A 27,569-nucleotide genomic window follows, 5' to 3' on the forward strand; every position below is an offset into this window, starting at 1 on the left:
GCTCCTGGTAGCATATAAATGCTGTTTCTGAAGCACATTACAGCAGAGATTATATGCAGTGTAAAAGGGAACAGTACTGTGTAACGTTACATTACCTCTAACCCACAGACTAAAATAATAAGGTGCACCGTGCAGGTGTCCGTGCATAGAAAATAAAAACAGGTACTGAGAATTGCATCCATTATACAGCACAAGAGAAGCGGTACTGAGCATTATACAAGAAGAGTAGATACTGGGGTATATTACTTACTAAAGTGAGAGTTTTTGGAAATGGAGATGTTGCCCATAGCAACCAATCAGATTATACTTAACATTTAACTAGCACCTTCTAGAAGATAATAGCTAGAATCTGCTGAAGAGGAAAGAGATCTATGAGTCACTATTTCAGGTGACTTAAAGGCAAGCAAACATTGTAACAAAGCAATGAGGAAGACAAGTCAGATGCTTGGCTGCATAGGAATCAGTAGCAGAAAGAAAGAAGTGATAATACCACGTATTGGTCATTGGTACGTCCTAATCTCGAATACTGTGTTCAGTTCTGGAGGACATATCTCCAGAAGGATATTTAATACATTAGAGACTGTACAAAGAAGGGCAACTAAAATGGTGCAAGGTCTACACCACAAAATGTACCAGGAAAGACTAAAAGATATGTATAGTTTGGAGCAGAGAAGGGTAAGGGGGGACATGATAGAAACGTTCAAATATATAAAGGGTTTTAACAAGGTAAAGGAAGGAGACATTCTTCAAAGAAAGAGAAGTATTAGAACAAGAGGACATGCTCTGAAACTGGAGGGAGGTAGGTTCAGGGGAAATTTAAGGAAAAATTACTTCACAGAAAGTGTAGTGGACAAGTGGAATAGCCTCCCATCAGAAGTGGTAGAGGCTAAGGCCCTGATTCAGAGCCGCTCGTAAGCGGCCGCTCGTTCGTTCTGACTGATGTTCGCACATCTGCGCATGCATACGGATTTTAATACGCATGCGCGAACCAGTCAGTGCGGCCGAAAATTGTTTGTTCGCTATATAGCGAATGCCTGCTATTTTGAGTGACAGAAGGAGGCGTATGTGGGTGGTAACAGGGGAAGGTGCTTGAAAACGGGGTTGTGGAATTCGAACGCAGACGTGCTTAAAAGTCAAAACGGGCATTTTAAGGGAGTGCATAATTAATACAGCAGCGTCATTGACCACGTCACTTGTTTTTTTTTTACTCAGAACTGCTCGCAAAATAGCGGTTAAAAAAACCAGCCACAAGAATAGCGAGCAGTTCATACGCTGTTCGATGTACTCGATTAACCTAATAAATAGCGGACATGACGTATGGTGCGAGCGGCAAGGGGGCGTATTTTTCAAAATTACAACCACAAGTTTTGCTCGCTCGCTCAGACTTAGAGGCGTGAACAGACCGCAATTAGCGAACGGTTCATTTGAATAGCCACCCCTTGTTTTAGAACGAACGACCGCAAATAGCGAGCGGCTCTGAATGAGGGCCTAAGACAGTAGAGCAATTTAAACATGCATGGGATAGACATAAGGATATCCTTCAGAAGAAGTAAGGATCATTAAGGGTTGAGGTAACAATATGTTTAAAAATGGGGCAGACTAGATGGGCCAAGTGGTTCTTATCTGCCATCAAATTCTATGTTTCTATCTGATTGGTTGCTATGAGCAACATCGGTACTTCTAAAAACTCTCACTTTAGTAAATAATTCAATATACTCCTGAGAATCTGGTATGCAACAAGAAATGTGTCTACAATATATTCACATAGAACATTGTCATTGGTGAAAGAAACACTAAATGGAGTCGTTTCTTTACAGTTTACTTTATCCAGCTCACCGGACCCATATTTGTACACCTATACCCATTTTTATAGGTGTGCATGCCCTTTTTCTTATCCTGCTATGGGGGGGGGGGGGGGGGGGTGTATGCCTGTTACTGCTGCCTTCTATCAGTCTTTACAGTTTTCTCTGCTTCTTTTATTCTATTTTTACTGTCATTTAATATACAAGTGCGTACAAGTGTCATTTATTTGGGAACACCTGGAGATATGAGTTTTTGTAAATACGACCTGCCTGTTGATATTGATGCTATAAAATCTATCTTGGGTTAAAATATTTTGTTCTAAGAAACAAGGTAAAATATCTAAAGAGAATATTGTCTAATGACTGCCTCAAGTAACATTCACCAGCAAACTAGTATACAGCACTAGCTAGGGCAGGAAAACGTTTCTGAAACCTGCCAGAACCACACACAGCTTCTCTTAGATAATTGCTTTGGTTTGACTTGTGGAATTTCTTAATAGGTGTACTTTGTTTTCTGAGATGACAAAAAAGTTTTAATGTAAATATATTTTGGAAAAACACACGCCCTTCCGTGGTACAACTAAGAAACCCAGGATTCCAAAGAGGAATTCCCCTATGACACAGAGAGCCTGATTCAGAGCCGGATGCTCTGACCAGAACGCTTGCTCTGAATCACTGCCCTCCTACCTAAAAATGGAGCGGCCTCCTGGCCGCTCGCATAGCTGTGGGTGACCACCCACAGCACATGCGAGCGGCCAAAAAGTTGGTCGCGATGGTCAAGACCATCGCGACCATCGGGCTTGCGACGAGACCCTGCGGTAGGGTCTCGGTGACCGCAAGCCCTGGAGTGATTTTGGCTCTAGCAGAGCCAAAATCACTCCCACTGACATCACTAGTGATGTCAGTGGTGCCGGACCCAGACGGTAGGCGTTCCCATGGGAACACCTCCGTCTGGCAGCCACGCCCCCAGCACGCCCACCAAAGGGGGCGTGCTGTCAGTCACCATCGACAGCACGCCCCCTTTGGTGCGAGACCCGGAGCGACAGCTTGGCTGTCGCTGTCCGGGTCTCACGCATGCGCACGATGGAGCTCCCTCCGTCCTGCGCTCGGGAGCGGGTCTGAATGACCCCCAGAGTTGGAAAAAAAACAGTTTTTAAAAAAAAAAAAAGTTTTTTTTTAATTAAAGTTTTTTTGCATTAATATTTTAATTCAGACAAATTGAATCCTCTTATTATATTAATACTGTGAAACATTGCTATGTATTAGAAACCTTGATCAGCCATGTTTTAATGCTTTCTGTGCCTGATTCACTACGGATCGCTATTGCGATCGCAGCTGCGATTACGCACGGAGGTCTGCTGCGAAAATATGCTAATGACTGCGATAGCAAAGCCGCCGCACAGCCAGCATAGAGACGCCCACTACCGCTATCTCACATCTGTAATACTTTGCAGCCCTGCGTATACATCGTAACCTCGAGTAACATCGGCCCCTCACGCACAATTACAGCAGGTCTGACCTTACTCAGAAATTGCTAACTTCGTCGCACAAAGTGAGTACTCAAGAACGTATGCCGTCGCAGTGGCTAATTTATGCACGCCCATGCAACGGCGTTCAAACGGACAGGCACGTCTACGTTTCTCCGACCACTCCCCCGTCACCACCCCCAAACGCTGACCTGACGTCACTCACTCTGCAATGGCTTTCTTTCTGAGTGAGTGATCGCAAAACATTTGCAATGCTAACTCACGCACGGGAACACTGCGATGCATACGCATGCGCAGTACGCACCATCGACCAATCTGCGTACGCTGTTACAGTTGCGATCCGTGATGAGTCAGGCCCTCTAACATTAACAATCCAAAGTTATTAGGATTTTTTATCTCATCAAAAAGAGAGCCAGACTAAGGGCTAAATGTAATGGCTTGTGATCTTCAGCCACTGCAGGGAGTTTTAAAGTGGAAATCATCTTAAAGGCTAAACCAAGCTGGTTTAGCCTTTAAAATAGCTTGGTTTAGCCTTTAAAATAATTGCTACTGTAAAATTACGGGGGGTGGGGGCTCGCATATATCCTCGCAATGGCTGAAGATTGCGAGCTATCACATGTTAGCTGGGCGACGTATCTGATCCTGGTTACACGTCAGAACGATGTAATAAATGATGGAACGATCGCTCGATCCTTCCTTCATTAAATATCATTCATGTGCAGCACATCAAGCCTGACGACATCGCATGCGACTGTGGGAGTGCGCATATCGTGTATACACATCGCTGTAGTGTGTACCTAACATTAGCCCTATGTCTTTCTTCCTTCCACTCCTCTCTGAAGGTTTTAAATTGAAATGTTTCTCTGTTTATTGCCTCTTTGATGTCTTGGAGTTGTTTACCCTTTAAAATTGAGAATGTTAGTTGTGGTTTTCGCCTGTACTATAGGATTGTTAGGCGAGGAGTTTGTGGAGTCTTAGCTGATGCTAGGCACATTTAGTACCTCTCTGATCTGGTTCACCCTCCCAGCCTCCCTATTTCTCTTGTGTGTGAATTTACTGTATTGGTTCAGCTCACTCAAATATGGTTTAAACAAAGGTGGTTTAAACCAGCCAACCCTGCTATGACATCTATTATATAATTCCCTAAGCTCCCCCACCTGTGTCAAGTACGGGCAGAGCCCCAACAGCTCACACCCCAGTGACGCGACAGACAGAGGAAGACCGTTTTGCTGGGAACGGGTAAGTATAGTGGGGTGGGACTGGGCAGGGAAGGAGTTGGATGGGGATGGTTGGGACATAGCAGCGGGCAGGCTGATGTGATCTAGCATGTGCCGAGTCCAATATACTAGTATAACATAAAGTACAATAGGAACTTTTTCAGGAGTAAGCAAGAAATTCACTTATAACATGTTATCCCCATTTGACTAAATGCTGCATCTCATGTTTAATAAATGTATTGTATATATACATAAACAAATAGAAAAGTATTGCATATTTACATTTTGACCTAAATTAGCCTACAAACTATGTTGTACAGTAAATACAATATACATGTATTATGGACCCATCATTTGCCAGGTCGTGAGCAAGCAAAATGCATATAAAACATTATCTCCATGGTTACCTGTAGCTGTTGTGCCTGGTGTAACCAGGTCTTTAGTTTTCCTCTGTCTCTTCTCCCCCTCTTCTCTCCATCTCTCTCTGTCTTCCTCTCTTATTATGTCTCCCCCAACCTTTCTCCTTCCCCCTGCCACTTCCCTTGTCAGGCTCTCTCTCTCCCTCTTTTCCTCCTGTCTCCCTCTCTTTCATACCCCAGTTTCTCTCTCCCCACCTCTTTTCTCTCTCTCTTTTTTCCTCCTCTCTTTCCTCTCTCCCCCTCTATTCTGTCTCTCCCCCATATTACTCTCCCTCATACATAGACACAAGTGGCACAATTATCGGGGTGCTTGGCCAGCCACAGCTCTACGTCCCTGAACAAAACAGCAATCTTACATGTGGTGATCAGCCCACAGATGTCTCTTTTCTACATCCCACTACAATAAATCTTCACAAAATAAACAGCATTAATCTCTCATCTGATAGTTATAATCAGTATGTTCTGAAAAAGAAAAAGAAAAAACAGAATCTTCTCATTTTCATATATTTGCCCCCAGGGAAGTACAACACCTATAGATATTGGTGACAGTCCGTTGGCATATGTTTTCACCTTATAATTTGTCCTTTGCAAAACACTGGCTGGACTGGTCTTGTGAATTTCATTCTAAATGAATGCTAGGGGCCTGACCTCCTCCTTTCCGTGAAAAACAGCTTAAGCTTTTTCCACATCCTAGGACAATGGTGTTAGATTTACTAAGCAGTGAGTTTGACCCGGAAGTATTAAGAATTAATTTAATTTAGTGTATGACATAATGACACGAGGCAACACTTAGATGAATCATTACATGAAGTCCAATCATATTTTGTGTTAGGACTTAGGCCCTCATTCAGAGCCACTCGCTATTTGCGGTCGTTCGTTCTAAAACAAGGGGTGGCTATTCAAATGAACCGTTCGCTGTTTGCGGTCTGTTCACGCCTCTATGTCTGAACAAGCGAGCAAAACTTGCGTTCGTTTTTTGGAAAAATACGCCCCCTGGCCGCTCGCATCCTACGTCATGTCCGCTATTTATTAGATTAATCGAGTACATCGACAAGGGTATGAACTGCTCGCTATTCTTGTGGTTGGTGTTTGTTACCACAATTTTGCGAGCAGTTCTGACTCTAAAATAACCCAGTGACGTGGTCAATGACGCTGCTGTTTTAAATATGCACACCCATAAAACGCCCGTTTTGACCTTTAAGCACGCCTGCGTTCTGATTTCCACTCCCCATTTTCAAGCACCTTCCCCTGTTACCACCCACATACGCCTCTTTCTGTCACTCAAAATAGCAGGCATTCGCTATTTTGCGAGCACATGAATTTCGGCCGCACTGACTGGTTAGCGCATGCGTATAACGATCCGTACGCATGCGCAGTTGGGCTAACATCGCTCGGAACGAACGAGCGGCCGCTTACGAGCGGCTCTGAATCAGGCCCTTAAATTCTAATCACATAGGCAAGACCCCTTATCCTGACACACCTGCTGCAATAAGGCACAACACAGCTTTGTGGTAAAAATAGACTTTATACGTTCTGATGTCAGTAATTAGAATTTTTGGCATACTACTGCAACTAATAATATAATTACTACTATAGTTTATAATCTTCCATTATATGAAACAAGGTTTATAGAGCAAGTAAATCGTCTGCTAGCTGTTACTATATGCCAAAGCCTGTGTAATAAAAGCAAGTGAAAACGGTCCTCTTTTGGTTGACCGAGTTTACAGTTAACTATAAGGGGTATATTTACTAAGCAACAGGTTTCCGAAGCCACCAATTGTCGGCGCTTTTCCCACAGGATTTAAAACTGAAATACTATGAAATGCCCATAAATACCTTGTTTTGCACTGAATCTTATTCTAAATCTGGCAGGTTAAACCCATCGACAATGGTTGGCTTTGACAACCAGCCGCTTAGTAAATATACCTTTAAGAATCGATATCAAAGCTGATTAATGACTATAGCTGAAAGCTGACATGCTGATGCTATGAACGGGAGTGGTAAAAGGGCGTACGGCAGTCCTTATATTTCATGCAGTGAATAAGCCTCCAGTCCAACAGCCGACATGGTCACTGTCAACCAGTTATCATTCACCTATATTTTTATACACATTGTGGGGGGTAATTATAAAACTAGTTTGAGTTTGGATTCATTTACAACATTAGCGCTTTCATCCACTCTGCTTTCATCCACTCTGCAATTGTTAGTCATTTGCAATAATGGCGCTTAGCAGAGGACCTATGTAAATGAGGATGGGGCGCAATTATCTGCTTCCTTAATCTATTCAAGAAATGGGCATGACTCTCTCGGTCACACGTCCAATGTGTTGTGGTTACACCAGAGCCGTCGCTGATCAATTTCGCGCTGTAGGCAAGATTGCAGTGGAACGCGCGGGTAAGGGGAGGTTCGCCAAGGCTTCTTGGTGCCCCTCTTGAGCAATTACACCTTAGGCATTCACCTATATAGCCTATGCCCATATACAGTAGGTGGTCCCAAATCTGGGTGGTTCCATAATGGGGCTGGTTGGTATGTATATGAATGAATATTACATTAATATACCTGTAGTAGCTAGAGTGTTTATGACCCCCATATGCTGTCTTTCACGTGAAAATAGGCACATGCTTGGGTTACATTCAACACATAAGAGCTCTGAAGATTTAAACTCGCTGGGATACAGTATGCAGGAATTGTGGTCTCACCTCCATTAGTCCGGGGTAAAATGAAATCGTAGTGGATCTTAAAATAGGGATACTGAGGTTCTGCCTTAGTATGAGTGCAGTATGCATTTATCTTCTCTATCTATTCATTGCCATATGTTGCATGTATGAAATACAGACGGCTTAAAAGCCGCCGGTCCAAATCATGACACTGCAAGCCTGACATCAGTATAAATCCTGACGCCGGCTCGTAAGTATAGTTAACCCTCCCCTCTCCCCCTCCTAACCCTCCCTTGGGGGCGCCTAACCCTAAGACTCAGGGGGTGGTGCCAAACCCTAAGTCCCCCTGTGGTGCTTAACCCTATCCCCCCTCCCCGCACGCTAAACCTAACCCTCCCGGAGGGGGGTGCCTAACCCTAACCTCCCCCCGGTGGTGCATAACCCTAACCCCCTGCCCTTCCCACACCCGAAACCTAACCCTCCCGGAGGGGTGCCTAACACTAACCTCCCCCCGGTGGTGCATAACCCTAACCCCCCCCTTCCCCTAGCCTAACCCTCCTGGGGGTGCTAAAACTAACCCTCCCCTTCCCCCCCCCGCTGCTAATAGCTCCCGACGCCCGGCTTACCAATGTTCGGTATGTCGGGCGTCAGGATTTCGGCGTGGGGCCACTGATAGGCATTGGTATTTAGGCGCCTATCTTTAGTCCCATAACGGGCTTTCAGTGTCGGGATTCTGGCGGTCGGCATCCTGACTACATCCCGTGTTGAACATTTGTGTGCATGGCCTATCCTTGAGCACAGAGGGCCTGAGTCAGACCCGCTCGCGGGTCGATGGTGGCCCAGTGCGCATGCGCACGACGGAGCCGGCTCCGTCGTGCGCATGCACGAGACCCGGATAGCGAAGGCCAAACCGTCGCTCCGGGTCTCGTACCAAAGGGGGCGTGCTGTCGATGGTGAGTGACAGCACGCCCCCTTTGGTGGGCGGGCCGGTAGGCATGGGAACGCCTACCATCTGGGGCCGGCCCCACTGACATCACTAGTGTTAGAGCCGAAAGCACTCTGGAGCTTATGGCAACGAGACCCTACCGCAAGGGTCTCGTCGCAAGCCCGATGGTCGCGATGGTCTTGACCATCGCGACCATCATCATGGCCGCTCGCATAAGCTGTGGGTGGTAACCCACAGCTATGCGAGCGGCCAAGAGGCCGCAACAGAAAAAAAAAAAAAACGCCCTGATTCAGAGCGGGCGCTCATTCAGAGCGTCTGGCTCTGAATCAGGGCCAGAGTTCGTTGTAGGGGGCCATGATTCCTACTTTAAACTGAATTCATGTAATATTCATTCATCTCATCCAGGGAAGTGATTGCACTCAGCAGCTGGTTGCCCTACAGACATGGGAACTTGCTGTGGTACAAAGGACTGTTTGCACTGTAGGCGGTTGTTACTGTATAGTGCTATTGTCACATTATTTAACTATCACTTAGTTCCAGCTGACTGGTAATCTGTCTCAGCAAGCTGGAGCGCTCTTACAATCAATATCCATTGCCATTTGAAATCTGCGGCCTCCTGAGTAAGATGAAGAAGAGGAATATAGCACACATCCCCTATTCACTGTGGTCCTAAACAGCACTGCCAGATCCATTAAGGAAATATAGATATTGATTTTCTAAGTGACAATGTTATTTTGGCCAGAGATAGTTTAACTGTCTGAGATCCGCACCGATCATCTATGATAATATAAAGAGGTCCTATTTTTACACACGTTGCATAAATAGGGTCACTACAACAAATACGGGGCTATAGATCTACCTGATTCAGCAACTGATATGGCGTCATTTTCATCCTTCTACAAACCACCATAAGCGTTACACCATATACATTATACTTTGGGTCAAATGTAATTGATTTAGATGGGAGACTTAGGGGTATATTTACTAAAACTTCTATAACAGACAAGTGGTGATGTTGCCGATAGCAACCAATTAGAGTATGTGTATCATTTTCTAGAATGCAATAGAAAAATGTTAGCTAGGATCTGATTGGTTGCTTTGGGCAATATCACCACTTGTCTGTTTTAGAAGCTTTAGTAAATCTACCCCTTACTGTATATCAGCATTTTATTTCAAAAGGGAAAACCAACCAGGTTTTTCCTTTAAAAAAAATAAAATAAAATAATACCCTTCAAATCTCGTAACCAAAATGCTGAAATCTCTTTAAAAGATGTAATAGACATAGGGCCTGATTCAGAGCCGGTCGCTATTTGCGCTCGCTCGTCCAGAAAATAGGGGTGGCTATTCAAATGAACCGTTCGCTGTTTGCGGTCTGTTCACGCCTCTAGGTCTGAACGAGCGAACAAAACTTGCGGTCGTTTTTTGGGAAACTACGCCCCCTGGCCGCTCGCATCCTACGTCATGTCCGCTATTTATTAGATTAATCGAGTACATCGACCAGGGTATGAACTGCTCGCTATTCTTGTGGCTGGTTTTTGCTACCACAATTTTGCGAGCAGTTCTGGCTATAAAATAACCCAGTGACGTGGTCAATGACGCTGCTGTTTTAAATATGCACACCCATAAAACGCCCGTTTTGACCTTTAAGCACGCCTGCGATCGGATCTCCACTCCCCGTTTTCAAGCACCTTCCCCTGTTACCACCCACATACGCCTCATCCTGTCACTCAAATTAGCAGGCATTCGCTATTTTGCGAGCACATGAATTTTGGCCGCACTGACTGGTTCGCGCATGCGTATAACGATCCGTACGCATGCGCAGTTGGGCAAACATCTCTCGGAGCGAACGAGCTGCCACTTACGAGTGGCTCTGAATCAGGCCCATTATCTGCTAAGAAAATAAATACAGTTGTGTCCTTATATACTGTGGTGACGGGGGTCAAAGAAACGCAGGCGTGCCTGGGCGTTTAAACGCCGTTACAGGGGCGTGCATAATTATGCACCAGCAATTGCATACGCTGGCAGAAGTCTAGATGGTGACAGGAAGTTTAGCGGTTTGTGCGGTAGGGTCAGGTCAACCATAACTGTGTGATTGGTTCCAATGTTACCGATGTTTTCGCTGACTTGCGGATGTATGTCATGGGAAGTAGGCGGCTTTATACAGTGATGGGCTTCTTGGTATAGAGCTGCAGTTGCCGTGTGATTGCATTCATTACCATATTTTCGCAGTGAGCGGGGTGCGTGCGAATGCAGTCTTGCGAACCAACCTGAATCAGGCGCACAGACCACTGTGATGTGCGACATTTGTACATCTGTGTGCGACTGAGTCTGAATCTGTAAAAATAAGGGGCTCTGATATGAACAGCCGTGGCTTTTCCTCGCGTCAAGTTACATTGTGCTTCATCTGCCTGTTATACCAATTACTGTACAGCTAAAGTCGCCCAGCGTCTCTGGTACACTGTGAGCGACTTTTCGGTGATTCTGCGATGCATATAATACCCAAAATGAAAAGAAATTACTTATGAAAGAAGCATTACATTTCCACAGTCTTTTAATTGATGTTATATGTAATCATTTTCAAATACATTGTTTTATTTCCACATATCATTGAGTGTTATTTATACCGTAAAACAGTTACAGCATGCGTCCAACAGAATGCAGTGGATAAGTATTAATTATTTCTATCTTCAGATCCAGATCCACCCTTTACCATGAGCAAATATTTGCAGATCCTGCAATCAACTGTGTCCTGTTGTATGCGCCCTCCTGTAGCAGGCGGGGAACGTGTCTATGGGGACTATTTATTTAGCCAAAATATCCTCTGGAAATGGCTGTTTTCAGAGGATTGATGTATTTTTAAACACTAGGGCTATTTACCAATAGCAGATATCTGAGATATCTTTACGATTGTGTACTGTGATAATGCCCCATTTACCAAAGACTGAAAAAGCTTCACTTTGTGGAGTTTGGCACCATTAGCTAACTTCACCAGAACACCCATTGTGACCTGACGTTGTTCTGGCCACATAATCCACCCTGTACTTACTGGTGGGTGTGTTAAATATGTGAAAGCGTACAAGGAACCTACTATCCCCATCTATTTTGATAATATGAGATTTTCAGGAGTTTGAGAACTGTAATGTAATGACATTGAGATGTACTAAGCTCTGGAAAGTGATACTTTGGAGAGTGATAATCTACCAGTCACTCAGATTCTAAAGCTGGGTACACACTAAACGATGTGTACCCAATGCGATGTCGCTTGCGGCGGGACCCGGCAGGGGTGCCGGCCTTGGCAAGTGCACACACACTTGCTGATGGCGGCAGTGGCGGAACGACGGCGTGGGCCATGCTGCTGAACGCTGACAATATCGCCCTTTCGGACTTGCATGCATCGTTAGCGACATAGCGGGTACACACTGGCCGATGAGCCCGATATGTCGTCCCATCTGCCGGATCGGACAACATATCATCTGGTGTGTGTACCTGGCATAACTGTCATGTTACAGGCTGTGTTTGAAAAATGACAGTTAGGAGCTGAGTGGCTGGTAGTTTATCACTCTATAATTTATCACTTTCCAGAGCTTAGTACATCTGCACCAAAGTGTTTTAGTTGAAGGGGGCTGCCCAAGCAACCAGGATGTATAGCAAAGGAGACGAGTGGGTGGGACTGGGAGAGGGAAACCTATCCCAGCAGCCCCAATAGCTGGATCCTGGGAACGACACACTGACCTCACTGTATACAGCTTCCAAGTAAATATAAGAGTTCCTCCGATCATTATCTGTCACTAGCTTTCTCAGCTGCAGATATAAAGTTGTATATAGTGCAGGGATTCCATCTGTCACCCATAAAATAAACCACCACCCGCAAGCCTAAGGCCTTATCTGCGGCACACCAAGTCCAACATAGACTTTGTGCTCTGGCTGATTAAAAAAAAAACTTTTGTCAATGTTTTCACAGGATTTATGATCATTATATCAAGATATAAGTTGGATGAATGCAGTGCGGAATTTGTATGACTACAAGAGGACACGTGTGTTACAGTACCAGTGTGTCACTGCCATTAATAGGGACATGTGATATGTATAGTAAGCGTCTGTATCTAATATAAGTTAAAAGTTAAACTAACAACTGTATACTTTCTTATCTACTCACATGTCTTAAGTGTGGCAAATGCATTTGGTACAGGACCAGGAAATCAGAGTAACCAAAAATATGGTCTCCGACTTAGCATGCTGGCAAAAAACATAAATGCATATAAACTTCCCACAGTGTACTGACTGGAATCGAATCCATGAACCAGCTGTGTAAAGCAGCAATGCCTACCACAGTGCCACCATGCTGATACATTTTAATATGCGATTGTGTTCCTTTATAGGTTTTGGGAAAGAAACCCAAATTACCGGGAGGAGATGATAATGATGATGACGTTGCCGATGTTACAAACAGGAAGATGGCGAAGCTTTATATGGTGAGACACTGGTTATAATGTCACTTTTATTTATTACTGTATACCAGGCCCTAAGCTGAGGCTGTCCTCGGGGGCTAGCCACGAGCGCAAGAGAATGTACTGAAACCAGCGCTCCTGTCCGCTGCAGTGTTTGATAAAGATTCAGGTTTGTAACAGGAATAATATTAATGGGACATTAGTTTTTTGTCTGTGTGTTCTATGATTACAAATGGGCTAAACAACCACTTCAAGGTGATGGACCCGATTCATAGATGACATTCTGCCTGTGACCATACAAGACTCAGAAGTCCTTAAGCGACTGTTCTGTGCCCGAGCTGCGTCTTTGTACTCGGTTGATTGGATCACAGTACAAATCCTGGCAGCTGCGACATTTGCATATTCTCGCACAGCCGCTGTGTAGAAACTCGCGGCAACGGCATTAGCGCCATCTCTGAATGAGGCCCAATGACCTTTTCTGCCAAAAAATTAACAAAAAATTCTCTAACTGCACACGTATGTTCAATTGTATGTTGTATGTTCACAAACCTGTTTACTGTGCTGCTTGGTGTGTAGGTGACACATGACTCCAGATCTTATATGTATGACCGTTTCTTCTAATGGTAAAACTGTAGAACTATATGATGACAGCTATATCCTGCTCACACATCTGTAATCCTAAATATAAATTACACAGTGTATATGATCGTGCTCACCTACATGTGATGTGATATAGGGTGCATTATGTGACACCTCCAGGCTCAGAGGGGTGTGAATCTATGGTACATTATACAGATGTACGGTTCTGTTCTCCAGAGATCCGATTCCACCCGAACTTCGTGAACCTGGACAGATCTGAGTCGCGGTTCTGAAATTCCCGTAGTTCTGAATTTTCTAATTTTAAAACCGAATTTCGGGTTTTGGATTGCAAAAATGACATGATTTTAGCTGTGTTTAAAAACTTTTTATCAATTTCTTAAAAAACAAAAACAAAAATCAGATGCAAAACCAAAACCGGGAGGTCAGTGCACATCTCTATGGCACAGATGGTTTTAATTTTTAAGGCAAAGTTCTACAATCTATTGATCTTTCAATATTATATTGAAAGCTGGAAGACAAAGGGGCCATGATAAAGTGTCTTAACACAGTGGAAGGTGCGACGGTGGATACTTAACGACTGGAGCAATTGAGCATTGCTCTGGTGCTCCGAAAAGCCGCTGACCCCGCCATCCCTAACACTGCTACTGAAGCAGCGGTGACACTCACCTCTCCCGAGCCAAACAACTATGCATGCGTGAGTTCATTTCACACATGCGCACGGCTGCAGGGCACGCGTGGGGAGGCCCCAGAGAGATCTAATCCGAGTCCTCTTTGCGGGGTCCCATAGGATGGAGCAGGGCTTCAGGAATCTGAAGATGGCGTTGGTTCCCTCTGGCAAACTCAGAAAACGTTCGGTTTTCGGAGTTTGCTGAATTCTAGGCGGCTCCACCGCTCCATGCCCGTTACTAGAAACATACTGCAACTGGTGCCTCTGCATGTATAAAGGACCCATAAAGGATCATGAATAGGCCCCAAAGAACCTCATTTAGAGTTGGACACAAGCCCATTGCAATGTGTATTTACTTACTGTGCATGTGCACCAAATATGCCCGCACTAAACTTTTGCCATATCCCTGACGGAATCGGTATGATATGCCGACTGCCAGGATGCCTCCTGTCAGAATACCGAAAGCGGCATCCCGATGGTTGGTATCCCGACAGGGGTCGGGTCGGGTAAGTATACTTACCCTCCCCCCTCCCTAACCCTAACCCTCACTTCTGGTAGCCTAACCCTCCCCACCCCGCACCCCAACCCTCCCCGTTAGTTCCTGAACCTAAGTCCCCTTCCTTTGTGCCTAAACCTAACCCTCCCCCCAGTGGTGCCTGACCCTAACCCTCCCCCATAGGGGTGCCTAACCGTAACCTTCCCCCCAAAACCTAACACTAACCCCGCTAACTGCCCTAAACTGCTAAGAGGACGTGTACCCCGGAATTACCTCGTTCGGGCATCCGTCCGTCTGTGTTCCAGCATCGATAAAGATAGGCGTCGGTATTTCGATGCCTATCTTTACTCCATTGTCGGGATATCAGCGTCGGCATTTAGACCGGCGACCGCGAGGAGATGATGCCCATAGCAACCAGTGAGATTCTAGCTATTTATCTTCTACGAGGTGCTAGATAAATGTTAAGTAGAATCTGATTGGTTGCTATGGACAACATCTCCACTTCTAAAAACTCCCAGTTTAGTAAGTATACCCCTCAGTATGGAGAATTAAATCAGCATTTCTAAACAAATACACATGTTGGCAACCGCACAGCGTTTATCCCAGAGCACATATAATGCTGGCGTCCTAGATGCACGATTAGGGCTTGCCAATAAGGCCGGGTTCTGAGGCTTCGCCCAAACGCTCATGTGTTACCATTTTGCTGTAAATAAGAGGGGGGTGGTGGGTAAATATATCTCAGCAAACAATGTTGAGAAATTGTGCTTGGTATAAAAAAAAAAAATCTCTGAAATAACAAGTAAAACACATCAGACTCATAGTAACACAACTTTGTTTTGCTTTATGTTAATAGTTTTCTCTTTAAAGTAAATCTACTAAGCACCATAATATATATTTCACAGGATGTTTGCAGATCTGACTAATAGGGGATGTAGACAAAAGGGCAAAAATTGAGGATAATTAAAGTGAATAAAGACTGGCGCTGTTACCTATGGAAAATATCCACAATAAACACTATAGGTTAAATGGGATGTAGTCGGCATCCCGGCATGTAGGATGCCGGCGGTCCACATACAGGCGCCGAAATCCTGACAGGTTGGGATCCTGGCACCAGTGTCCCGAACGTCAGCATGCAGGTGCCAGCCTACCCCTATGCATATATATTTTTACTAAAGGAGTGTTAAATAAGTTTTTAAATCGATATTATTAGCCTAATTAATTAATATAAAAAATGTAAAATATAATAAAGCTTTATAAAAACTATTTGCTGCAAAGTGACTAAAATTAGGCCAGCAATGGGAGGGATGATCTTTGCTGATGCAATGAACAGAAACTACACAACACATGGGTACTTTAAAAAAGAGACACAGACAAAATAACATATGGGGCCTGCTTCAGCAGCGTACGCAATATCGATTACGGACTCAGTCGAGCGATTGTTTGCCACTACACATGCGTATAACCCCCACTGAGCTTGCACAGCGTTCGAATTGCAATTACATACACACAGAGGAATCCATCGCAGAGTGAGTGGCAGGCTGTCATCATTTAGAGGTGGTGACGGGGGAGTGGTCAGTAAAACGCAGACGTGCCCTCCCTGTTTGAACACCGTTTCATGGCCGTGCATAAATTAGCCACTGCGATTGCTTGAGTACTCACTGCGGGCAACGAGCAGTTTCTGCAGCTGGTCAGATCTGCTGTAAATGTTGCGTGACGGGCCGATGCGCGTCGATGTTAGCGATGTATACACAGTAAAGTGCGGTTGGACGGATATGAGAAAGCAGCAGTGGGCGTCCCTATGCCACCTGTGCTTTGGCAAGCATTGGCATATTTTTGCAACTGCGATCCGTAGGCGATTGCAGTTGCAATCGCAATTGCGATCGGTACTGAATGTGGCCCTGAGACCGTAAAAGCAGAAAGCACTTTGAGTCAGACAGAAATAATACAGAAGAGAGAAAAGGACACACAACACGGGAGTAGGGGGAAAAGGTGGAGGGGAGTAAAAAAAATCTTTTAATAAAAAATTAAAAGCAGGGTAAAGGAGCAAAAGCAATTTTCGGCTATTTAAGCACCAAGTGGCATAAAAAACTGAAAGACTAAAAAAAAAGCAAAAATAAAACAACAAAATTGGACATCGCGAACGTAAACAACACACATTCCTTGCCCTGCCTGAACGCTTTATTCATCTTCAACAAATGCTTATGTACAGTAATTATCTGTTTGGTAACAGGTACCCACGCAGGTTGCACTTTCCATACAAATAACAGTGAATAACCCAGATAAACACAGCCGACCCTACAATATTTATCAGAATATGGGACATACCATAATATGTGACGTTTGGAACTGGAATATACACAAACACACTCGTTACTTCCCTATTCACCCCCAATCTCTCCTATATTTCACCAAAGTGAAATCCAGGGTCTGCCGGGGAGCTCAGAGAATGGAAAGATAGAGATAATGGAACACATTTATGGGGAAATATGTCATGTCTGTTTTGCATTCAATTTGCATGAACGTCTAATTATAAAGTCCACACAGACAATGCACGTGGGACGGTCTCCTTGCAGAAAACTCAGACGCTATAATCATTAAGTAACAAAATGTCCTTATGTAAATGTCAGTCAGTAGCCGTACAGCTTTATGCGTATATTTGCATCGCATCCAACCATAGGCAAGCGCGGGGGGGGGGTTCCGGTTGCGTGGAAGCCCCCCTCCCCACCCACACCATAACCACTATAACTGTATATAATTTAATTTTACTATGAAATAATTAAAACAACCAGTAATGATTACACCTTTGCACCATCTAGGAGATCTGGAAAATGTGCACTGGTAAGTGTGCACTACTATAGACTATCTATAGGGATAATTATTAATACTGTATAACATACACTATGCACATGGAGACAAATCTGTACATATATGTCCAGGGCAGTGATAGGTCCTTCTGCCACTCCCCCAAACTCCCAGATTTGCTCCAATTCTCTGGAATGGGAATCGGTATGATATGCCTCCGGCTGAAATCCCGACACTGGAAGCCTGCATTCCCCCTTCCCTCCCTAACCCTCCCTTGGTTTGCCTAACCTTAACCTCCCCCCGGTGGTGCCTAACCATAACTTCCCCCTTCCCGCACCCTAAACCTAACCCTCCCGGGGGGTGCCTAACCCTAAACTCCCCCCAGTGGTACCTAACACTAACCCCCTCTTCCCATAGCCTAACTCTCCCCGGGGTATGCCTAACCCTAATCTCCCCCCGTGGGTGGCTAAACCTAACTCTCCTTCCCCGGGGACAGAGCAGTTACTTACCCGTCCGGACGTTCGGGATTCCAGCACTTTGAGATGCCAACGATAGTATCCTGTTCACCTTCGAGATATCGCCGTCGGCATATTGCCGGGCGGCAGGATTCGGGCAGCAGTATATCGATGCCCGGCATTCCGTCCAACGGCAATATGACTGCATCCCCTGGAATAATGCTCAGGCTGGAATGCCCTACTGCCCCATGTGATGGTTTAAATATGTTTGCTGGCCCTGTATATGTCGGAATTATGACATACACTAAACTTTTATAGCTGTTTAAGTGTCAATGATGCCCTCTTCATGGACTGGCCAAACTCACTCTAAAATCAAGCATTTGGTAAAAAACCCTCTAGAAATCCTCGTTTGCCACTGCTACCTGTCATCATTAGTACCGCCACTTACACCGATCTGTCAGAAACAGGTGACCCTCCATCATATTAATGGGTATGAAGTCCCAGCAGCTGAATAGCCGCCGGTTCATAACACGACGCCAACAACCCGAAGGGAGAAGATCCTGACAGGGCAAGTAAGTACTCTATCCCTACCCCTCTGCTCCTAACACTCCCTTAGTGGTGCCTAACCCTAACCTCCCCCCCTAGTGTCTAACCCTAACCTCCCCCCAGGGGTTCCTAACCCTAACCCCCCTTACCGCACTCCAAACCTAACCCTCTTGGGGATGGGGGTGCCTAACTCCCCCCAAAACCTAACCCCCGTGCCTATCCCTAATCTCCCCCAGGGGTGCCTAACTTCCCCCCAAAACCTAACCCCTCTAGACTCCCTAAAGCTAACCCTACCCCCCTGCGGCTAATGCTAAAGGGCACCCTGGATTTACATCGTTTGGGCTGGCGCCGTTAGGCATTCCGACGTCGGGATTAAGATAGGCTAAGGTATTTCGACGACTATCTTAAGTCCCTTGTGGGGATTCGGATCTTATAAGTACATCCCATCACATGCACGCCACATAACAGTACGGAACTCTGCCTGCACATATACATGGAGGCTCCGTCAAGGTGCGTTTACATGCGTATGTTTCAGGGGCGGATTAAGAGAGGAGGCGGCCCACGTGCAGGCTCCATGTGAGCCTCCCCTCTCACTGGCGCACTGTGTCCCAGTCTACTGCACCGATCTCCAGGAACATGACTCCTGTGCCATTTTCCCGTTGATCTCTGCGCCCACACCATTTTACCTGTGATTTCTGTGGCGCTGATGGACATGAAAGTATCATCTATGGGTGCAGGGTACGCATTGTGGACAGGGGCGCCAAGGTGGGGGAGAAGGTACTGATTACCTGGGCCCAAGCTTGTTGGCAGTGCCCGGGCTAGCTGCACCTGAACGCCATCTTGCTGCTCTCATTCTCCATTGCCATGGTGACTCCTGGGCACGGAAGTGATGCACACCATGACCCACACCTGACGCCGCCACAGTATTGTTTTTTTTACAGATGGGGGCCTGGCTGAGCCAATACCCGGGGCCTACTCACCTCTCGGAGGCCTTGGGTGTGGGCCCCCGAGACCGTGTGCACCGCACACCCTGCACCCCTTTTAGATTCGCCCATGGTATTTATATGATATATCTGCTCCTGGAACATAATCTGAGTTTGCTGATGTTGTTTATGTACAGGCGCAAATGCACGGCAATAGATATTCAAATAGGCGAAGCCCAGTGTGATACACCAGCTAGGTATTCTTACCGATACAGGAGACAGACAGAGACTGAGGGTATCAGAGGGGCTGTAGATAGAAAGGCTCTAATGTGTAACAGATGAGACCACAAGTGGGAAATTTGGGAGGTGACACATAATTTAAATTGAGATTGAAATCTGCTTTCTCTCTGACCATTACATTCATTTATAACTATTATCTTTAGTCCACCTTTTATATTACATTTATTTCCAGGTACAGCAGCTGTGAATAATATGTCCTTAGGTTACCTACAGATGTATTTGGCTATTGCTTTGATCAGTTACAGATGTGTCCTCATACACCGAGCCTCCGTACGCCATGTGTTTTGAGTGTAATGCGCCGAGCGGTGCAGCGTAGCGACTTTTACTTTAAATTTGCATCGAATTCGCACCGCAGATACCACTAAACACCACTCTGCCTGTACCAGAGACGCCGCGCTGTAACATTAACCGCACAGGAATTAGTTTGAAATATGTACAAAGCCGCAAATGAAGCACAACGTAACTTGGCGTTAAAAGAAGCCGCGGCTGCTGAATCATAACATTTCATATACACAATCACACTCATTCGCACACAGATGTATAATATCGTATATCAAATTAATCAGTGCAGTCTCATTATGTGGTTTTGCTGCATTGCATTGCGACTAAGATGTATATTCAAGCTGAAAAGACACTCGGAGCAAGCCGAGTCGTACGGGCCTGCGCCAAAAAAGCTGTTTGGCAATAGTGTACGAGGACACATCTGTATTTTATTTATTGAATCGTGCCTTGTGAACATAATGCCTATTTTACATGCTTGTATAGGCAGAACATGGAAATAAATGCTGTATTTTCAAATCCATCTTATCCATCCTGCCATGGCAGTAGGCAATGCTAAAGAATCCCTTTGTCTCGCAATACCTGGTATTGTAATAAAAACATTTAGTACAATACAGTATATAATCAGCAAGATTACAGTGCTATAGTGCAGTGTCTGGCACCGTATCATGAGTCAATTACTATTACATACAAAAAACGTGCACCTCAGAAAAATGCAAATAAAAACAACAACTTCTGTTCTGTAATCCTGCACATCCTGCAGTGTAATCCTGCACAACCTGCGGTGTAATCCTGCACAACCTGCGGTGTAATCCTGCACAACCTGCGGTGTGATCCTGCACATCCTGCGGTGTGATCCTGCACATCCTGCGGTGTAATCCTGCACAACCTGCGGTGTTATCCTGCACAACCTGCAGTGTAATCCTGAACAACCTGTGGTGTAATCCTGAAAAACCTGTGGTGTAATCCTGAACAACCTGCGGTGTAATCCTGCAAAACCTGCACTGTAATGCTGCACAACCTTGACTCACAGATCACAGTAAAATATTATTACTAAACAGCATAATACTTAGTACAGGAATATATTATGCATTTTTTCCTGCATTCATAAAAAAAACCCCTTAATTGTAAGATTACAGTTAACTCTTTGCTTGTTGCATCACGAGTCAGATTTAACACTTTTTTTTTTTTTTTTTGCAAGTGACAAAACTTTTTGTGTTTTTGCACATTGTAGGTGTCCGATGCCAGTGGCTCTATGAAGGTCTCGGTGGTGGCAGAGGAAAACCCCTTCTCCAAAGCCATGCTGCTCTCTGAGGAATGCTTTATCCTGGACCACTCCGCGGACAAAAAGATCTTTGTGTGGAAAGGTCAGGTTTCCTGTTTATTTAATCGCAGCACAGAGTGTAACCATCAAGAAATCAAGCGTTCTCTATTCCAGCTGCGCTGAGCCCCTGGGCATTCACCCACTGACCCAATCACAACAAAACAGTGCAGAGGGTTACAGAGGCCTGCTATGTCCGTCACTAGAACATACAGCACATAACTAAACATATCTCACATGTACTGAGTGCTACAGTACATGTTCTTCTGTATTCACCTTTTTACATGCCAGCATGAACATCTCATGTACTAGCAGGGGCATGCATCATCAGCAGTGTAAGCGATTAAGCGGCTGTACGACTGATTCAGAGATGGACGCTAATGCGATCGCAGCTGAGATTACATACGCAACACAGCAGCGACAATACGCTAATGTTAGCAGAGATCACCCGAGCATAAAGACGCCAACTGCTGCCTTCTTACCTGCATGCGACGACGAATTCCCACTGTAATATCGGTAACATCGAAGCACATTGGCGGCCATCTTACCCTTGCGGAAGGTCTTTGATGCTCTTCTAACTCGCAGAGCTGCGTATGCAATAGCAGTGGCTAATTTATGCACGCCTATGTAACGGCGTGTTTTTCTGACCACTCCCCCCGTTAAACCACCCCAAACGCTCACTTCCTGTCAATCACTCTGCGATGGGTCTCCGTGGTCTGCGTGATCGCAATGCTGCCTTCTCACACGCGCACTGCGATGTATACGCATGAACAATGGCAAATAATCGCTTGATCTGCGTGAAAATTGCATTAGTGTACAGGCCCTGTGTTTGCAGCCAGTTAAGCCACACTCAGGAAACCCCAATGCATTTCTGAGACCATGCATCACAATCTGTACTGCAACTCTGGGGCTGATTCAGATCTGCTCACAAGCGCTATGTGCTCGCAAGCGGGTCGATGCGGGTCTGCGCATGCGCCACCTCCAGCTCGCGCATGCGCGAGACCCGGCCAGCGACGGGCGCTCCGTCGCTACGGGTCTCTCACCAAAACGCGGCGGCTGTCAATTGTGATTGACAACTTGCACCGTTTTGGAGGCGGGCAGGGGGGTTGGCTGGACAAACAGAGCCGTTCCCGAGGAAACACCTTCCGTTTGTGGGCGGCCCTACTGACATCACTAGTGATGTCAGTAGGTGGACTTCCTGCTCTATTAGAGCAGGAAGTCCACTGGGGCTTGCGATGGACGAGACCCTACAACAAGGGTCTTGTCGCAAGCCCGATGGTCGCGACCATTATGACCATCACCTGGCCGCTCGCCAAAGCTGTGGGTGGTCACCCACAGTTTAGCGAGCGGCCAGGAGTCCTGCACAAAAAAAAAATGCCGCCCTGATTCAGAGCGAGCGCTCTGAAAGAGCGTCCAGCTCTGAATCAGGGCCTCTGTACACTTGAACCGTGGGACAAGTGTTCTGTGACTTTTTATCTACTTAGACGCATGCACAGCTAGAAAACATTGACCGTTTGCGTGAATATCGGCATGTAACTCAAAATCTGCCCTGTCTGCTTTGCTGCAATCTGATTTCTTCATATTTGCATAGCCGTGGGAACCATGAGGCAACCTAGGCTCATGCCTAGTGCCCTGTAGGCACTGAGGGGCCCAGCTTACCCTAACCTATTTTTATGTTGTTTTTTTTAAAAGTGAGGTCATCAGGAGCCCCAAAGCAGAATTTTGTCTAAGGCCCATGGGGTCTTCATCCACCTCTGCTGTTTCTTGTCTTAAAACTGACAATCAGGTCAATTTCACAATCAAACAGCATTGGTTCCATTCTCCTTGAATGGTCTCTGTTGGTGCACTTGTGTAACTGAGGTTTTTCAGTCAGCGATACTCTACCTATTTTATAATACATTTTAGTAAATGTTGACTGTGTAATGATAAATTTAAATGCTAGCCGAACTGTTTTGTTTTATGTCAGTGATTGTGATGTGTGGTGGCAATGACACAGTATGCTCAGAAAAACAAAGTATAATGTTGGTTCACCAGATGGAACGGCGGAATGCGTCAGCCTGTTTTCATAGGCTGCAGTTTCTCAAGTATTGCTTCATCCATTTGAAAAATATACACTTTTAAGTTTACTGCATTCATTTTGGGATTTATTGCGTTTAGTAATAACAATTCTGTTTTATCATTTAGGTAAAAACGCAAATGTAAATGAGAGGAAAGCTGCCATGAAAACAGCGGAAGAGTTCATACAACAAATGAATTATCCTGCTAATACTCAGGTACTGTTGTGTGTATTAGTGGTGAAAGGAATATAATGTGTCCCCGTATTTTACATGTGAGTGGACTTAGGCCCTGATTCAGAGGCGCTCGCTATTTGCGAGCGCTCACTCTGAATCAGGGCGGGATGGTTTTTTGTTACCCCTGGCCTCCAGGTTGCTCGCTAAGCTGTGGGTGACCACCCACAGCTTTAGCGGGTGGCCGGGGGATGGTCGCGATTATTGTGACCATCGGGCTTGCGATGAGACCCTTGTGGTAGGGTCTCATCCACCGCAAGCCCCAGTGAACTTCCTGCTCTAATAGAGCAGGAAGTTCACTACTGATATCAAAAGTGATGTCAGTAGGGCCACCCATAAACGGCAGGCGTTCCTTCGAACGCCTACGTTTGTGCAGCCACTCTCCCTCACGGCCTACAAAACGGGGCGAGCTGTCGATCAACAGGGGCTCGGGCATGCACAATGGCTCACCATCGACCGAGCAGGTCTGAATCAGGCCCTCATTTACAAAGTGGCAAAATGACCAAGGTGCAGTGTAAAACTCACATGTCAAGATTCAATCCAAAGCCAATAGGTTTATGAGTAAGATGTTGGCACTTATGGGAATGAGAACCGTGCACTAGCTGGGAGGAATTACGACATTCCTTGCAAAGTACGGAGTAGGTGCACCGAGTACAAAAATGACACTTTAGGTTGTAGAGCAAGATAATTGTAATGACATTAAAGGGTAGAGAGAGCTAGTTTTAAGAGATGTTCTTTGCAGTTCCCTCTCCACAAGAGGACTTGATCACGCACCTCGTCTGAGCTGGCACAAATCAGTTCTCATCCTGTACTTATAGTGAGACGCATTTTGCCACTTCCAATTGCACTCTGACAAGAAACGCATTTCTTGGTGCACATTGCCCAATGTTAAACACATTTCAGAAGCAAAACAAATGACTGTGTGTGATAAAGGCATGTCCCGATCTCCTCTAATTCACATGTTTCATTTAAGCTATAAATGCAGCTAAATATTGTAGTATTTTAGGGGAAAAATAAGTTTTATTTAATAAAAGCGGTGATTCAAAACTGGTAGAAGATTGGATATTTGATATGACATTTAAACTTTATCACTGCGCACCTTCTCAAAGTGATTGAAAACTCACGTTCTTTTGTGGGGCAATAAGGCTGCTTGTCCTCTTGCAAAACAGTGATCACCAATGTAAATGCACCGTGCCCACTCCTATAGCTCATCTAAATCATTTTTCTAATAATTTTACCACATGGAATAAAATTTTTGCATATTGGTGGAAATGTAAGGACTCCACATGGGCCTTAAAAGCATTGAACACCAAGGGGTAAATTTACTAAAGTGAGAGTTTTAGAAGAGATGTTGCCCATAGCGACCAATCAGATTCTAGCTATTATCTTCTAGAAGGTGCTAGTTAAATGTTAAGTAGAATCTGATTGGCTGCTATGGGCAACATCTCTTATAAAACTCACTTCTAAAAACTCTCACTTTAGTAAATTTACCCCCAAGGGTCAGCTCGAGTCCTAGGATGCATATCCCATACTCAGATGTGGCACACCCGTCCGTAACTCAGAATTGGTGTCCCCCACTGCTTAACACTAAAACTGAGGAACAGCAGCAGGAGCTCCGTGTATGTGGGAAAGGAGTGGGGGCTGGGGGGTGCACCTGGGGTATCCAGTCAGAAAGCCGAGGGTCGAAATGCCGACCGCCGGCTTCCCGACTCTGAAAATCCCGGCAGGGGACTAATGACAGGCGTCGAAATCTCGACGCCTGTCATTATACTTAAGTCGGGAGAGCCTGACGCTCGGCATACCGAACGAAGATAAGCCGGCACCGTGTGCAGACTGCCGTGGGGGGAGGAGGGTTAGGGGCTCCTGGCGGGGATTTAGGGTTAGGCACCCCCCCAGGAGGGTTAGGCTAGGGAAACGGGGGGGTTAGGGTTAGGCACCCCCGGGGGGAGGTTAGGGTTAGGCATCCCCCGAGGGTTAGGTTTAGGCTGCGGGAAGGGGGATTAGGTTTAGGCACTTACGGGGGCAGGTTAGGGTTAGGCACTTGGAGGGGAGGTTAGGGTTAGGCACCCTTACAGGAGGGTGAGGGTGGGGAGAGGGTTATGGATTGTTAGAAACTTACCTTACCTGTTCTGCTTTCCGGCGTCGGTATAACATCCGCCGGGCTAATTACGGCGGTATTTCATACCGATCCCTCTCCTAGGGCATTACACTCGCTGGATGAGTGACATCAGTAATGTGTGATGTAACTGATTTACAGCTGCCTCTACATTAAACATCAATGACCATTGTTCTGTCCTACGGACACATTTGATGTTGTTAATAGACACATTGGAAGGGATCCAATTGCGGGCAGGCTTTTTAAAAAAACAAAACGCGGCGCAGGGTTTTGCTATTTATTTAAGTGACTGAAACTGGGACGCAGCGATTTCTATAGAAATCACCACATTTTTTTCTCCCTCCTCCAGAGCAAGTCTGATTATTGCTAAATTTGTTCATTTTAGGAAAAATCAGTGGGACTTGCTCTGGGACCCCGGCAGCACTCCCCCATGGGACTAATTAATCTATTGTAAGTTTCCAATTAGATTAATTAGTCCTTAATTACTCATCTTCCGAAGCTTTGTCTTCCACATCCAGTGTCGGGAGCCAGGTCTTCTGCAGCAGTGGTGAGTATGTAGTGTGAGTGTTTGTGTGTATGAATGAGTGTGTTAGTGACCCCCCCATGTTAGTCTATAGCTGGCGCTGGGAGAACTACACCTCCCAGCAGCCTTTGCGCCTCCCAGTAGACCCCGGAGCCTTCCAGCAGCCGGCGGGACTCCCAGCAGCGCCTTCACCAGTGACAAGATGGAGAGGAGGCCACCGGGAGCCACAGAGACCACCCGAGACCCCCGGACAGGTGAGTATCTTTTTTTGTTCTTTACGCGCCGTGGGGTTTTCAACTATGGAAACCCCGCAACCACTGTTTTTAAACTGGATACCGCGGGTATCGGGAGCGCGCATACCCATGACAATCCAAAATTGAGGTTTTTTACATCGCCCCCAATTGAATATGCCCCATTGTGTCCTCATATACCTAACGTCTATACGCCATACAGCGTGAGACATCCGGCGTGACTGATCCACTCCGAGAGGTGTAACGTGCAGTCTATTTCTTTAAGCTTTGCGTCTTATTTGCTTTGCAGCAAAAGACCACTCACAGTGTACTACAGACCCCTATGTCTTTATTTGGGGGAAAAAGTATGGTATTCTTTTCCTTGTGTGCTGGTTCCTTAATTAAGTGCAAGAGATGACCTATAAAAGCTGAAATGAATGTCTATTCTGGCTGTTTTAGCAATTGGCATATTCCAGTCCCCGTCAGGCATATTAAAATCTCCTATAATTATCACCTCACCCTTCATAGACATCAGTCATTCTATATGGAAAATGTAAATACAGTAATATACAAGCATTGTGTAAGGATTGTGCTGAAAGACAATTCTCTAGTACTTGTTTGCCTGGCCCTGCAGCGCCACCTAGTGATCAACACATTAAGCACCATTATAACTAATTTACATGCAGTATCAAGTTGTGCTTTATCTTTTCTGTCTGTAGATAAATGCATGCAGCTTTTTTGATAACTTACCCTACATAGTACACAGCGTTGTACAGAGAATATTTGATTATTAACCCCAGTTTCAGTGATGTAGACATACATTTTTCCTGGTGACCTCCCTGTCGCAATGATCATTACCATCCCTGGATACAGTATCTATAGCGGACGGGATGCCGGACGCCAGTATACTGACACCTGTCAGAATGCCGACACCAGCATCCCGCAGGGATTAAGATACCGCGGGTATCCCAAATTAAGTATGTGGGTTACGGTTAGGCCGGGGATGGGGGGGTTAGGTTTATGGATCTGTCGGGGTGGGTTACGCAC

General features: G+C 45.6%; 1 protein-coding gene across 2 annotated transcripts in view; it reads left to right on the forward strand.

Moving 5' to 3' along the window:
- SCIN (scinderin) overlaps window positions 1-27,569 on the forward strand; it is a 128,362-nt gene that overhangs the window by 68,126 nt on the left and 32,667 nt on the right. For both annotated transcript variants that reach the window (XM_088453141.1, XM_088453142.1), the window contains exons 5-7: window positions 12,908-13,000; window positions 21,279-21,411; window positions 23,550-23,638. In XM_088453141.1, coding sequence (XP_088309267.1) covers window positions 12,908-13,000; window positions 21,279-21,411; window positions 23,550-23,638 — 315 coding nt within the window. The remainder of the gene's footprint in view (window positions 1-12,907; window positions 13,001-21,278; window positions 21,412-23,549; window positions 23,639-27,569) is intronic.

The sequence above is a fragment of the Taudactylus pleione genome, unplaced genomic scaffold, assembly GCF_031769625.1.
Source record: "Taudactylus pleione unplaced genomic scaffold, aTauple2 ptg000571l, whole genome shotgun sequence".
Lineage (NCBI taxonomy): Eukaryota > Metazoa > Chordata > Amphibia > Anura > Myobatrachidae > Taudactylus > Taudactylus pleione.